General features: G+C 42.4%; 1 protein-coding gene across 1 annotated transcript in view; it reads right to left on the bottom strand.

Moving 5' to 3' along the window:
- The window catches only part of LOC311233690 (claudin-15-like), a gene marked incomplete at both ends in the record, with an annotated part of 24579 nt that extends 19160 nt beyond the window's left edge, over positions 1–5419 (bottom strand). Inside the window, one exon of the mRNA XM_084320685.1 lies at positions 5203–5419. Coding sequence (XP_084176811.1) covers positions 5203–5419 — 217 coding nt within the window. The remainder of the gene's footprint in view (positions 1–5202) is intronic.
- Between the last annotated feature and the right edge of the window lie 10526 nt (positions 5420–15945).

The raw sequence follows: 15945 nt of genomic DNA, 5'->3' as shown, positions 1-15945 counted from the left end.
ATGTCGCATGATCTTATAGATGCATGAATGTCTAGTGTGAGTGAATGTACAGAATATGTTTTAAATAGTTTTTATATTAGTTTTAATGTCTTTCTATTTTTCTGTTTCTTTTCTGGCTTTAACATCTAGCCCAGGGACTACAGCTGAAAACTAGCAACCCTGCTAACGTTGGCATATTTACAGTTTTTAAATGTTTCATTTATAAATGTATAACTGTTGATTGATATGCACTGTCCCTGATCAAATAAACAGAGTAAATAAATAAAAAGGCACTGTTATCTGTGACGTGGGGGGAAATGATAGCGACATGTACAGTAATTCGTCACAATGATAGATATTAGTGTGGCAATTAATCACAACAAATAGCACACCAATCAGCAAGATGGTGGCATATAATCAAAGGTCAAAATGTTCAGCTTTGAAAAATAACTTTTACATTGTGAGTCCGATTTGGGCGTGCCTCCGCACACATAGTCCAGCTATTCTTGTTGGACAACTTTGCCACTAGGAAGTCTGCCATCCTGGATTTTCTACTTATTTCATTTAAACATTTTGGAAAAAATTTACAACTTTGAAAAACCATAATATGTACACCATACATACAGGGTATCTGCGGGGTATTACAAAGTCGTAAAAAGTATTACATTTATAACTCTCAATGTAAGGCCTTAAAAGATGAATAAATGTTGGGGGCAGCCTGGCTGTAGGGAAATTAAATAATAGTATTATGGATTTTTTATTTTTTTATCCACTTTTTCTCCTCCTGTTTTTCTGCGTTTTTCTCCCATCCCAATTTAGTCGTGCCAATTCCCCCCTCCCCTTCCTGGTCGTTGCTCGCATGTGCCCCCCACTGTTCGGCCTACGGAGGGTTGATGGATCCTCTATTTGAACGACCACATCAAACAAGAGGTGGACGCTGGCAAATACTGCGGCATGGTCATGCTGGACCTACAAAAGGCCTTCGACACTGTCAATCACTCCATTCTAATGGACAAGCTAAAAGCAATTGGTTTTGATAGCCTATCAGTGAGCTGGATGCAATCCTACCTGGAGGGGAGAGAACAGATGGTAGAGGTAAACGGTACTCTATCCCCCCCCCTCACAGTGAGCTGTGGTGTTCCACAAGGAAGCATACTAGGACCGCTACTCTTCCTAATTTATGCAAATGACATGTCGTCAGCCTGTGACTGCAACTTGTTCCTGTTTGCGGACGACTCAGCCCTGTTGGTCTCTGACAAGAACAAATTGCAGGTTGAAAAAACCCTCAGCACGGAACTAGGCAAAATCTGCATATGGCTCGCTGATAACAAACTATCATTACACATGGGCAAAACAGAGTCCATTCTCTTCGGTTCAAATAACAAACTCAGCAAGACCGACGGATTCTCAGTTACAGTGGGTGACAATATTGTCACAAGGAAAGACGAAATTACCTACCTGGGTTCCATCCTAGAGGCAAATCTTTCCTGTGACAAAATGGCATCCAATGTAATAAAAAAAGTCAACCAACGAACTAGATTCTTGTACCGGATCTCCTCTCTGGTAAACAAGAATACCCTGAAGACTCTGGCAGGAGCACTCATTCAAGGGTACTATGACTATGCGTGCACCTCATGGTACCAAAGCACCTCATAGGCGCTTAAAACAAAATTACAAACATCACAAAACAAACTGGTCAGACTACTACTTGACCTGAACCCCAGAACCCACCTCACCCCTGCCCACTTTGCCAACCTAGGATGGCTTAGAGTAGACGACAGAGTACAGCAACTTGCAATGGGCCTGGTCTACAAGATACACTATACGACCGGGGTGCCCATGTACATGTCAAAATACTTCCCAAAGGTCAGTGAATACCACAACCACTACACCAGAGGAAGCTCAACAAATCATGTTAAACCCAGATTCGGCTCAAACAAGGGACTAAACACGTTTCGCAATTATGCCACAACAATGTGGAACGCCCTACCCAAAGCTGTAAAGGAATGTGAATCCCTGCCCACATTCAAAACCGCCCTTAAAGAGCACCTACGGGAGGCTGCAATTCGAAACTGGCCACCGTAAATGCCCAAAACCCCCACCACCTCCTAATAGACAGTCTCCTCCCCACCGCATGTATATTTTCCCTCCCCGCCGTATGTATATTTCCCTACCACCCACCCACCCCCTCCTAATGTACAGTCCCCTCCCCATCATATGTATATACTCTGTCAGGATCTAGGGGTAACAGTACTGTATATTTGAATACCGCCTATGTCACAAATGTATAAGTACTAAATACCTATATGTCCCTATGCCATAAATGTCATGTATGTTGTGTATGTCATAAATGTCTATATGAATTGAAAATGGGGGACCCTGATGGAAACAAGACAAACGTCTTTCTCAGGTCTGCATCCCCTTAACAATTGTATGTATTGAGCCGTACTGTATTGTACCCATTCTGCAATCTGTTAAATAAAGTTTTCATTCATTCATTCATTCATTCATTCATTCACACCCTCCGATACATGTGGAGTCAGCCAGCCACTTCTTTTCACCTGCCAGCGCGGACTCTCATTGGTGAGGTGTAACGTGTGGGAGGCTCACACTACCCTCACCATCTCCCTTCATCGCTGTGCAGGCGCCCTGACCGACCTGTAGGAGTCGCTGTTTACAATTACCAGATTACCACTCACCGGCTTCCCTCCCGCTGACTCTGCCAATTGAGCCAGTATGACGGCCGGCCAAGCCGGAGGCAAAGCTGACAGCCGGATTCGATACCAGTGTCTCACGCGTTGGTGACGAGCGCTTAGTCCGCTGCGCCACCCAGCCGCCCTTATATGGAATGTTTTTGTATTCAAGTCGTGGTTTTTTCCGGGAGCTTGGTGTGTCTGGCAAAAGCTTGTATGGAACACGCAAGAAGAAAAAGAGCAGACGCCAGTATTTTGCTAGTAGGATCGTGAAATCTGTATTATATTTTTCTCTAAGTGGTATTAAAAATTTCTTAAATGTAACTTGTACTTACTTAAATGTAACTGCAGATACCCTGACCATAAGTTTGACTGACATCACACTGAGACCTCACACACACCCAACCATATCCTTGGTGTATAACAGTAGATAATAATAATTATTATTATTATTAGTAGTAGTAGTAGTAGTAGTAGTAGTAGTAGTAGTAGTAGTAGTAGTAGTAGTAGTAGTAGTAGTAGTAGTAGTAGTAGTAGTAGTAGTAGTAGTAATGATAATAATAATAATAATAATAATAATAATAATAATAATAATAATAATAATAATAATAATAATAATAATAATAATAATAATAATAATAATAATAATAATAAACTTTATTTGTATACTACCTTTCATTCAAGAATTGCAGCCAAAAATGCTTCACAGCAGTAATTATAATTAGATAAAGATTATGGCTGAAGTAGCCAAAATGCCACTCATGCACGGTTGGGTTGTTCAAGCCATGGATTAGTAACAGTAAATACACATAGACTGGGATGGAGGAGACCTCGACACTCATGGAAATTACCTCTTTTCCTTGCTCCCCACAATTTGATTCGGTGGCATCTGGAATAAGTTCCATTGGAATTCTAAGTTTGTGTAACAGCATTAATTAAATGATTGGTCACAATTCAACATTTGACACAAGATCCTATAGGAATATTCAGCCCGATCTTGCTTAAAATATGTAAATAAAATACTTACCAACCACAGGAAAAAGGTACATATTATATGTTATGTTATAGCCATAAGTAATATGTTGATGTATTTGCAAAACAATATGCATTACAAATAAGTACAAACCCGGGGTGCTCGTATGGGAGGCAAGTGACTTTACCTCGTGACTACTGAGAGAAAAAAAGAGACTTTTTTGATAGCCTCGCCCAAACCCCAACCTTTAACCTTAACCACACTGTGTGTGGTATGGTATGGTTTATTTCTTAATCCCCGAGGGGAAACATGGTTTGCCACCAGAGCGAATACAAATACACAAACATGAAATAAACAATTACATACAATACAAGATACACAACAAAGTAAGAAGAGGAGAGCCTCTCAACACAGAGCTATCGGTGTTCGTTAAAAAATGCAACTGCAGCAGAAACAAAGGACCTTCTCAATCGCTCAGTAGAGCATCGAGGCATCAACAACCTATCAATGAATGAGCTTAATGAAAAATATTAAAAATAATGAACAGAGGGTGGCCTTCAAAGGATAAAATGGTGTTCAATTTAGTTCTAGTTCGCTTGGCTATGATGATCTCCAAGGAATCAGGAGGGAGGCCAATCACTGAGCCAGCCTTTTTAATGATTTTATTTATACGGTTTTTGTCAGTAACTGTTCAAGATTCAAGAGGTTTATTTGTCACGTACATACACAAGGCATACAGTGTAACGTCGGTGGCCATTCGATTCTGCAAGAATACAATAGTAAATAAAATAGATGCTGCTGTGTGATGCTGCTGTTACCTTAAACTAACCCTAACCTTAACCCTAACTTTATATCTTAACTATAAGCATTGAATGTTAAAATGAATCATCGTTAGTATCGCTGTGTTTGTATCAGGGTGGGTGGATGTCTTAGTCTAGTGGTGAGCACTCGCTCACGACCACAGTAACTTTTGCTTCCACTCCCAGTCGCTGTGTTTTGTTTCAGACTACCTACCGATACGAAACATAAACTATATTACTTGTACAATGTACAATGTAAATATATTACTTATAGCTCTATAACATACAACGTACATTATGTACCTTTTTTCTTGTGGTCGATTTGTAATTTATTTACGCTTTCGACCGTGTTGGAATATTGTATCGGCTAAGCTCATCGGCCAGGCTTCATTTGTGACAAGCCTATAGTTACACGGTCTTGATGGTTTGGCACTGATTCCTCAAAAGAACTTGACCTTAAGCCTGAAGTAGTTATCAATTCTAACAAAGAAATGTATGTATATTTCTGCTGTCAGCCACATACCATTAAGGGCAGCGCATGGATGGAAAGGCACATAACATTAAGGGTGAGCAGGGATGGAAAGGCACATAACATTAAGGGTGAGCATGGATGGAAAGCCGCATACCATTAAGGGCGATGGGAAGTCACATACCATTGAGGGCGAGCAGGGATGGAAAGTCACATACCATTGAGGGCAGAGCATGGATGGAAAGTCACATACCATTGAGGGCAGAGCATGGATGGAAAGTCACATACCATTGAGGGCGAGCAAGGACGGGAAGTCACGGCAGTTATGAACTCCAGTGGAGTCAGTAGCACAGGATATCCACAGGTTTTCATAGATGGTGGATGTGGTGATGACGTTTCCCTCCACCGAGGAGACCTTCCAGTACCGGTTTGGAAGGGCGATTCCCACCATCAACCAGGCCAGAAAGCCAAGGAAAAACGCGACACATTCCACTGTGGCATTCATGTCTTCTTTGGTTTTGTTTCTCTTTCTCAAAACCCCCAGGGGACGGCGTTATCCGGAGACAGGATTACCCGATAAAACACTCTTTAATGGATGTCTCTCCTCGCTCTCTGTCTGCCCAAATGTGTGAGGCTCCCTTTGATTTGTGCTCTGTCAGTGTGCTAAACCCAAGCCTTTAGGACTGAAGAAAGTTGGGAAATCAGTGACTAATTTGCAAATAGCAATTGTTTCACTCTTTCTCTCTATTGAACCTTTTGAAAAGGCACAAGTGTTTATTCAAAGGGCATCAGTGAGGTCAACACTGACCGCTGCGTCTATATACTTCAGGCTATTTGTTACATTTTGACGTTTTCCTTTGAGTGCTGCGTCAATAAAATCAATCACAGACTGTGATCACAAGGCCCCTTCTACCCCCCCCCCCTTTCAACATGTCTGCTTTGGTATTAATCACTGGATCCATGCCACGGCAATTTGTGCACCAGCGATAGACATGTTTTCTGCTAATATAAGATTCGAGATTTAGTCATTTGTCATTTCTTTGTGTACTTCCATACTGCACGACAAAAAAAGACAAGTTCTTTAATAGTTGTCATACAGAAGTACAGAATACTTTCATACAAAATGCTTCTTACTTCTTACTTCTTACTTCTTACTTCTTACTTACTTACTGACGTATTCTTACATAATAAAAAAAGAAAATACTGTTCCTCCAGGCCAGAGCAGTGCAACAGGAAAGGTTAAACAAAAATGTATGTAAAGTAAAAGTCCATTTAGAAGTGGGGCGAAAAACATATAAACATATTCATCGACATATAAGACACTCAATCAATAATCAAATAAAAACATATGAGTCTATTTTAACTTTCCCAATGATTTCTTGGTTCGGCAACCTCAGCGCGGCTAATAAAAATAGACTGGGAAGGAAGTATTGTTAAAGTGTGCCGGAAGAGCATCAGCATTGACTTGAACGATCTCAGTCATGTTTTTCAAGTGAGAGCCACTCAGAAGGCGGAGGCCATTCTAGCGGCCCCTCAGCACCCTCTGATTGATTGATTGATTGATTAATTGAAAACTTTATTAACAGATTGTAGAATGGGTACAATACAGTACGGCTCAATACACACAATTGTTTTGTTTTTTTTATCCACTTTTTCTCCCATTTTTCTATATTTTCTCCCATCCCAATTTTGTATCATCCAATTCAACCCTCCCCTGTCACGAACGCTGTTTCTTGCCTCCCACAAGCCGGCTGCAATGTGGACTAAGTCATACATAGCACAAGTCCCCTCCGGTACTTGAGGTAACAGCAGTCGCATCTTTTCACCTGCGCAGCTCGATCTCTCAGTGGCGAGGAGTAACGCGTGGGAGGCTCACGCTGCCCCCGACACTTCCTGATTCTACTGCGCAGGCGCACCAACCGACCTGTAGGAGTCGCTGTCCACAACGCCCGATCCCCACCCATCAGTTTCCCACCCCCTAATACGGCCAATGTGTATTAGTATGAACGACCAGCTAAACTGAAAGCAATGTGGAGCGCTGGGCTCGAACAGGCGAGCCCAGCGTCTCCGTCATTCGTGGCGAGCGCCTTGCCCACTACGCCACGTAGCCGCCCTAATACACACAATTGTTAAGGGGATGCAGACCAGAGAAAGACTTTCGTCTTGTTTACATCAGGGTCCCCCATTTTCAATTCATAATGTCACAACTCTCTATGCAGAGTTTCGACTCCTGCCTTCAGGACGGAGGTACACCTGACGGCCAAATCAAATAGGTATTTGAGATCATTTGTTCCGTCAGCTGTTGGATTTTTAAATACAATTAGCTGCTACTGTAATAGTTGCAACAAATACTCTGTGTTCTTATTCTACACCTGATTTGCAGTTTTATGGTGATCTATTGTATGTTTGAATCTATTTATGTCTTTATTGTATATTTGCCACGTGTACTGGTTTGTGCTGTGTACTAATGCTGTGGCAAACCAAATGGTCCCCTTGGGGATAATAAAGACGATCCAATCCAATATAAATTGACATATAAGACACTCAATCAATGATTAAATAAAAACACAAGTTGACATATAAGACACTCAATCAATGATTAAATAAAAACATATAAGTCAACATATAAGACACTCAATCAATGATTAAATAAAACACAAGTCGACATATAAGACACTCAATGATTAGATATACACATATAAGTCAACATATAAGACACTCAATCAATGATCAAATAAAAACATATAAGTCACTCAATCAATGATCAAATAAAATGATCAAATAAAAACATATAAGTCACTCAATCAATGATTAAATAAAAACATATAAGTCAACATATAAGACACTCAATCAATGATTAAATAAAAACACAAGTCGACATAAGATACTCAATCATTGATCAAATTAAATCAGTTAGCAGCACGACAGTAGCACATTAAAGTGTGAGTAGCAGCACAGTTAATTAAAGTACGATGGATGTTGGTGGGTCTTAGTCTGTTCATAATCATTTATAGAACATTTTTAAGAAAATAGTACAGGCTTATATCTCTCCAACAGCACATCACTGTGAATGAGCATTGTCTTTTGACAGTAGAGTCAACCCCTGCTTGCACAATCAAAACCCAACACTTGTATTTGTATTTACATTTAGCTGACGCTTTTATCCAAAGCAACTTACAAGTTCTGTACAACAAGTCAGCAGGAAGGGTACAACTCTGGCAGCTAAGGGTCAGTACGATTGTTCGTCAAACATTGTTGAACTTGAGTGCTACAGTATAGAGTGCATAATGTAGTAGCAGACATAATTAACATAAAACACTTTTACTCAGAATGAATCACTCCTTCAGTAGCCAGTAGGATGTAAACGTCTAAATGCTTGGTACATAATGAATCTCTTATTGTTGAGTCCTAATCCTAATCAAAGATAATTCCTTCAGTTTTTGGTTATACAGGATTGCTATGCTATTGCTGGATCTGGAGTCATATTTGATCTGCAACGTTTGAAAGTTGGATCTGAATTTAGTTTTGACGGTACCGGCTTGTGCACCGTTGCTAGATGTACGATAATTATCGTATTTGTATGATAATTATCGTATTTGTACGATAAAAGCAGCTCACTCGTTACAGACACAGAAACAGCCCATTGAGAACAGGACTGAAACAGAGAGGTATAGAGGCTGCTAGAATGAGAACATGACTGAAACAGAGAGGTATAGAGGCTGCTAGAATGAGAACATGACTGAAACAGAGGTATAGAGGCTGCTAGAATGATAACATGACTGAAACAGAGAGGTATAGAGGCTGCTAGAATGAGAACATGACTGAAACAGAGGTATAGAGGCTGCTAGAATGATAACATGACTGAAACAGAGAGGTATAGAGGCTTTTAGAATGATAACATGACTGAAACAGAGAGGTATAGAGGCTTCTAGAATGAGAACAGGACTGAAACAGAGAGGTATAGAGGCTGCTAGAATGATAACAGGACTGAAACAGAGAGGTATCGAGGCTGCTAGAATGAGAACAGGACTGAAACAGAGAGGTATAGAGGCTGCTAGAATGAGAACAGGACTGAAACAGAGAGGTATCGAGGCTGCTAGAATGAGAACAGGACTGAAACAGAGAGGTATAGAGGCTGCTAGAATGAGAACAGGACTGAAACAGAGAGGTATAGAGGCTGATAGAATGAGAACAGGACTGAAACAGAGAGGTATAGAGGCTGCTAGAATGATAACATGACTGAAACAGAGGGGTATAGAGGCTGCTAGAATGAGAACAGGGCTGAAACAGAGGGGTATAGAGGCTGCTAGAATGAGAACAGGACTGAAACAGAGAGGTATATGCTGCTAGAATGAGAACAGGACTGAAACAGAGAGGTATAGAGGCTGCTAGAATGATAACAGGACTGGAACAGAGAGGTATAGAGGCTGCTAGAATGAGAACAGGACTGAAACAGAGAGGTATAGAGGCTGTTAGAATGAGAACAGGACTGAAACAGAGAGGTATAGAGGCTGCTAGAATGAGAACAGGACTGAACAGAGAGGTATGGAGGCTGCTAGAATGAGAACAGGACTGAAACAGATGGGTATAGAAGCTGCTAGAATGAGAACAGGACTGAAACAGAGAGGTATAGAGGCTGCTATAGGACTGAAACAGAGAGGTATAGAGGCTGCTAGAATGAGAACAGGACTGAAACAGAGAGGTATAGAGGCTGTTAGAATGAGAACAGGACTGAAACAGAGGGATATAGAGGCTGCTAGAATGAGAACAGGACTGAAACAGAGAGGTATAGAGGCTGTTAGAATGAGAACAGGACTGAAACAGAGAGGTATAGAGGCTGCTAGAATGAGAACAGGACTGAAACAGAGAGGTATAGAGGCTGCTAGAATGAGAACAGGACTGAAACAGAGAGGTATAGAAGCTGCTAGAATGATAACATGACTGAAACAGAGGGGTATAGAGGCTGCTAGAATGAGAACAGGACTGAAACAGAGAGGTATAGAGGCTGCTAGAATGATAACATGACTGAAACAGAGAGGTATAGAGGCTGTTAGAATGAGAACAGGACTGAAACAGAGAGGTATAGAGGCTGCTAGAATGAGAACAGGACTGAAACAGAGAGGTATAGAGGCTGCTAGAATGAGAACAGGACTGAAACAGAGAGGTATAGAGGCTGCTAGAATGATAACATGACTGAAACAGAGGGGTATAGAGGCTGCTAGAATGAGAACAGGACTGAAACAGAGAGGTATAGAGGCTGCTAGAATGAGAACAGGACTGAAACAGAGGGATATAGAGGCTGCTAGAATGAGAACAGGACTGAAACAGAGAGGTATAGAGGCTGCTAGAATGAGAACAGGACTGAAACAGAGGGGTATAGAGGCTGCTAGAATTCATAATGTGAGTGTGTTTTCTCAACAAAAGACATGTTTAGGGGACCTATAGACCTAAAGACCTATATTAACTTGTTGAAAAGGACTCAAATATGTCCCCTTTAAATTAAAAGATACTGTCAACAGTCAAATTAAAAGAGTAAAATTAAAAGATACTGTCAACAGTCAAATTAAAAGAGTAGAAGGATGTCTGACACAAAAAAGGATTGCATAAGCGCACACGCAACCGGGACATTAAAAAGTAGGCCAATAATAATATTGTTTTTCTTTTCTTCTAATGGATAAAGCTTTTAGCCTTTATTGTGACCACAGTTCGTCTACAAAGTTGAAAATTATTGACCTCAATCCCTCAAACAGGTGAATGAAATAGGAGCATTCTGGATGTGAAAGTGCACACTCAGCTGTTCTGCACTGCCCCGGTCTGTCTAGTCACCACACAGACCGTGAAAGCACTCTCCAGAGGAGTGAAAAGCAACAGGCATCTCTTGCTATAATAATAATAATAAACCGTTCCTTTTTAGAAAGGGAATTGAGGAATTGAGAGGATGACCTTTTACTGAAATCACAGATAAGCATGTACATATACTAGAAATAACCATGCGATTGCTACCACTACTACTACTGTACTCACCTGGGAGTGCAAACAGGGATGGAAAGTCTCTGCAGTTGTAGATCCCAGTGTCGTCACTGGCGCAGGACATCCAGAGGTTCTCGTAGATGGTGGAGGTGGTGATCACACTGCCCTCCGTGCTGGATTCTTTCCAGTACTGGTCTTTCAGTGAGATAAAAGAGAGCACCCAGCTGACAAAGCCTAGGAAAAGTGCTACAACCTCTACGATGCCATTCATCTTGAAATCAATCTTTTTTTTCGATTAATAATTAGCAAAACAAAACAGCTATTGCCCCCGGGGCGACAAGAGTTCTATCCGTAAAAAAAAAACTCTATCTCATGAATGCATTTTCCGTGTGAGAGAGGAGAAGAGGCGACTCCCGGGTTTTTATTTCTCATGGATTGGACCCGGCTAATTGATTTTGTAGGCCACAGGTGTATTCCAAGTGTGCTACTCCCGCCCAAGATTGATGACCCTTCATGCGCCCGGCGAGCCTCCTTTAGTCGTCCATACAGTGACCGAATGCAACGTGAGAGGCTCCCTGAGGATCAGCAGCTGATGTGAAGTGGCACAGCACTCCAGGCACAGCACCATATATCAGTTATCAGTCACAGGTCACCTCATCTGACAACAAGGCGGGCCTCCTCTCCAGTCAAAAAGTCCACATTTTCCTGGAAGGATTTCAGACCCTTTTTTTTTTTTGGAATCCTTCACGTATCTGCAGTTCACTGTCTAATAGTTTCTTAGTCTATCAGTAGGTTAGTTGCTAAAATGTCAGTTTATTGCTTTGTTCTGTGATAATGTTCCTAATAAACGTGACCCAGGCAGGTACTAAATGTAATTTTGCTTGCTTGCTTTAAAAAAATATATTTATATAATCTTTTTAAATAAACCTTATGCAAGAGGTAAATAAGATAAATCAGAATATGTGTAAACATATTACATATTCGATGTGTATACATATTACATTATGTAACGCAACGTGTGGGATATAATCAAGTGTCGGGTTATGATATTGTTTAATTTCTTTCGCACGCCATTGTTCTCCCCGTCCCGCGTCATGTCGTCCTCTCAGCTGGATCCCTTCTTGTACAAATGGTAGCCCGTGAGTCACGCTTCACGTGCAAACACTCGCAGCCGAGAGAGAGCGGCGCGGAGAGAACAAAGTGAACCGTATGTGACAGCTGGCTGAGGGGAACGGGTTTCACGGTGATTGATTGAAGGCAGAATGTATCTATATTAGCAGTGGTTAAGCATTAACGAGCGCGGAGTCACACAAAAGATGCGTTCAAACTCTCGCTCTCGCCGAGCACATGAAGAGGTGTTTGTATTAGTATGGATTTGAACAGGGATGCATGTCTTGCTCCTTTTTGAAAGGTTTTGTTGAATGCCGTTCCCTAGGAAAGGGAGGCCACCCATTACTTATTGGTTGCTCCTATAGAACTAGCTTTATAGGGAGAGGATATGCAAACAGAATGTCCACGCGAGGATTAGTAGGAGGTTTGGTGTAGATTAGTGTTTGACCTCCTAATGTGTACCCCTTCCGCTTTCGATGACTCGTTGAATAACTGGAGAGTAACGCTCTCCTCCTCTCACAGGATCCAGTACCTCATTCGGTATCTTATCAAAAAGTGGATTCATTATAGTCAGCCAGTAATCAGAAGCACAGTACAAAGGGCTGTCGGGCGCCCTCCGGTATAAGACGGACATTCAGCATAAAAAACCCACAATCTTTTGTCTGTTAATATTTCATTTGCCTGCCCTTCCCTCTGTGAATCAAAATACTGACTCCGAGAGTGCCCGCGTTGACCTCGCTGCTTCAAGGAAAGCACGTCCACAATTCACCTTAAAGTGATACTTCACTGTTTTTTTTAACAATATATTATAGCCCTCCGTAATAATTACAACACATTATTACGTGTTCGCGAACAGTCAGGCTGTGACATTAGCCGCTCCTGAGATTTGGCTCTCAAGGTCACCCTCCTTCCCTTCCAGGAATCTCAATGTCGCTCTCCAGCAATCCATCACGCCTGTTCTCTTCCATTATTCAGTTCTCCTTCACTCCACAAATACCTTGGTTTTCACTCACCCAGCAAGCTGGACAGCATGGGCTGGTGTTCGCACTCTACCTCCCGCCCCCTCACCTGGTCCTTTTTTTTATCCACTTTTTCTCCTCCTTTTTCTATTTTTCTCCCATCCCAATTTAGCCGTGCCAATTCTCCCCTCCCCTGTCTTGAACGTTGCTCGCATGTGCCCCCCACTGGCCGGTCGTAGGGAGGATAGAAGCCCGTCACATGTCCCCTCCGATACATGTGCAGGCAGCCAGTTGCATCTTTTCACCTGCCAGCGCGGACTCTGATTTGGCGAGGAGTAACGTGTAGGAGGCTCACACTACCCCCGCCATTTTCCTGTCTTTGCTGTGCAGGCGCCCTGACCGACCTGTAGGAGTCGCTGTTTACAATGTCCAGATTACCACCCTTCGACTTCCCACCCGCTAACTCTGCCAATTGAGTTAGTATGACGGCCGGCCCAAGCCGGAGGCAACGCCAACAGCCGGAGTTGAACCCGGTGTCTTTTGCGTTGGTGACGAGCGCAATGTCCGTTGCGCCACACAGCCGCCCAAATTCAACCATCTTGTTCAACCAGCTCTTGATGCAGGCACAGGTGAAAAGCTGAACATTCTCTTTTTTTTTATCCACTTTTTTTCTCCCATCCCAATTTTCATATTGTCCAATTCAACCCTCCCCTGTCTTCAAACGTTGTTTCTTGCCTCCCACAAGCCGGCTGCAATGTGGACTAAGTCATACATAGCACGAGTCCCCTCCAATACTCGAGGTAACAGCCGTCGCATCTTTTCACCTGCGCGGCTCGATCTTTCAGCGTCGGGGGTCTGGGCTTTGGAGGGGCCCCGCCCCCGTCGCTTCTTAATTCTACTGCGCAGGCGCACCAACCGACCTGTAGGAGTCGCTGTCCACAACGCCCGATCCCCACCCTTCAGTTTCCCTCCCCGTAATACGGCCAATGTGTATTACTGTGGACGACCAGCTAAACTGAAAGCAAAACCCACATTCAAAACCGCTCTTAAAGAGCACCTACGGGAGGCTGCAATTCTAAACTGGCCACCGTAAATGCCCAAAACCCCCACCACCTCCTAATAGACAGTCTCCTCACCACCGCATGTATATATTCCCTCCCCGCCGTATGTATATTTCCCTCCCACCCACCCACCCCCTCCTAATGTACAGTTCCCTCCCCATCATATGTATATACTCTGTCAGGATCTAGGGGTAACAGTACTGTATATTTGAATACCGTTATGTCACAAATGTATCAGTACTAAATACCTATGTCCCTATGCCATAAATGTCATGTATGTTGTGTATGTCATAAATGTCTATATGAATTGAAAATGGGGGACCCTGATGGAAACAAGACAAACGTCTTTCTCAGGTCTGCATCCCCTTAACAATTGTATGTATTGAGCCGTACTGTATTGTACCCATTCAGCAATCTGTTAAATAAAGTTTTCATTCATTCATTCATTCATTCATTCATTCATTCATTCATTCATTCATTCATTCATTCATTCATTCATTCATTCATTCATTCATTCATTCATTCATGTGGAGAGCGGGGCTCAAACAGGATGCTCGAACAGGAGGCATCCTGTTCGAGCCTAGTCTCCAGCATTCGTTGCGAGCGCCTTGCCCACTGCGCCACGTAGCCGCCCACAAAAGCTGAACATTCTCATTATCACAGTACAGTAGGTCAGTGGTGACTGTGTTAGTACTCAATTGATCCATGACTCGTGGTTACAAGGAGATTATTTTCTCTCCATGCATGCAGCGGATGGGAGAGGGGAGGAGGGGAGGGGAGAGGGGAGGAGATGGGTGGAGAGGAGGGGATGGGGGAGGAGAGGATGGGAGAGGAGTGGAGAGGAGAGGAGTGGAGAGGAGAGGAGTGGATGGGAGAGAAGAGGATGGGGGAGAAGAAGATGGGAGAGGGGAGAAGGGGAGGGGAGAGGAGATGGGTGGAGAGGAGGGGATGGGGGAGGAGAGGATGGGAGAGGAGTGGAGAGGAGAGGAGTGGAGAGGAGATGAGAGGATGGGAGAGAAGAGGATGGGGGAGAAGAGGAGAGGATGGGGAGAAGAGGAGAGGATGGGGAGAAGAGGAGAGGAGTGGATCAGAGAGGAGAGGAGTGGATCAGAGAGGAGAGGAGTGGATCAGAGAGGAGAGGAGAGGATGGGAGAGGAGAGTAGAGGATGTCAAGCTACAGTAGGAGAATTGTGTTGTTCGGCAGGCCTATTTCTCCCATGTTGGCACTAATTCTACAGTAATTCTACATTTCTAATTGTATTATTTATTTTACTTGCTGCAGTTTTTATTTGCAGTGTTTCCTTTTACTTGTAATGTTCCAATGTTAATATTAGGTCATGTTACTGAGGTCCATTCCTGGTCTTTGTTTTGATTTTGCTACTGTTATACATTGTCTGTGCCTTCGTTGACGCCTTTGTGTAATTATTTATTGCATTTTTGTTACATGTTTGTAACATGTTTGTTAATTGTGAATAATTTCTCAATATCAAATGGTAACTGTGACTGTTTTGATTGACAATAAGCATTAATAAGTATCAGGAATGTTGCTGTGTATTGTTATTGCTGCTGCCGTGCTCTTTAAGATGCAACGTTCCTGATGCTTAATTTTAAATGTCAATTAATTGATGCAGGTGCTCTTCATCATCATCATTTATTTATTCGTACATGGATTTACCACAGTCCAACAGTACATATTCATATAATTCACCAAATCCCATGGCCGAAAGGAACAGGAAGAAGAAAAATTCTTATATATACCTGCCCCTACACAACACACCGATAGACGTATTGCGTAAAACCAAACCGAATATACCCATTTTGCTCAAATTTAAACATCAACACAACCAAATTAAATCAACATAAATAAACCCATTTTGTGTATCTATCAGTCAAACTCCATATTTAGGTTCAGTTACTCAACCAAGCCTTGC

The sequence above is a fragment of the Notolepis coatsorum genome (genome assembly GCF_963971535.1).
Source record: "Notolepis coatsorum genome assembly, chromosome: 8".
In the NCBI taxonomy this organism is placed as follows: Eukaryota; Metazoa; Chordata; class Actinopteri; order Aulopiformes; family Paralepididae; genus Notolepis; species Notolepis coatsorum.
The sequence above is the reverse complement of the archived record's forward strand: the minus strand, read 5'-3'. Positions and strand labels throughout refer to the sequence as shown.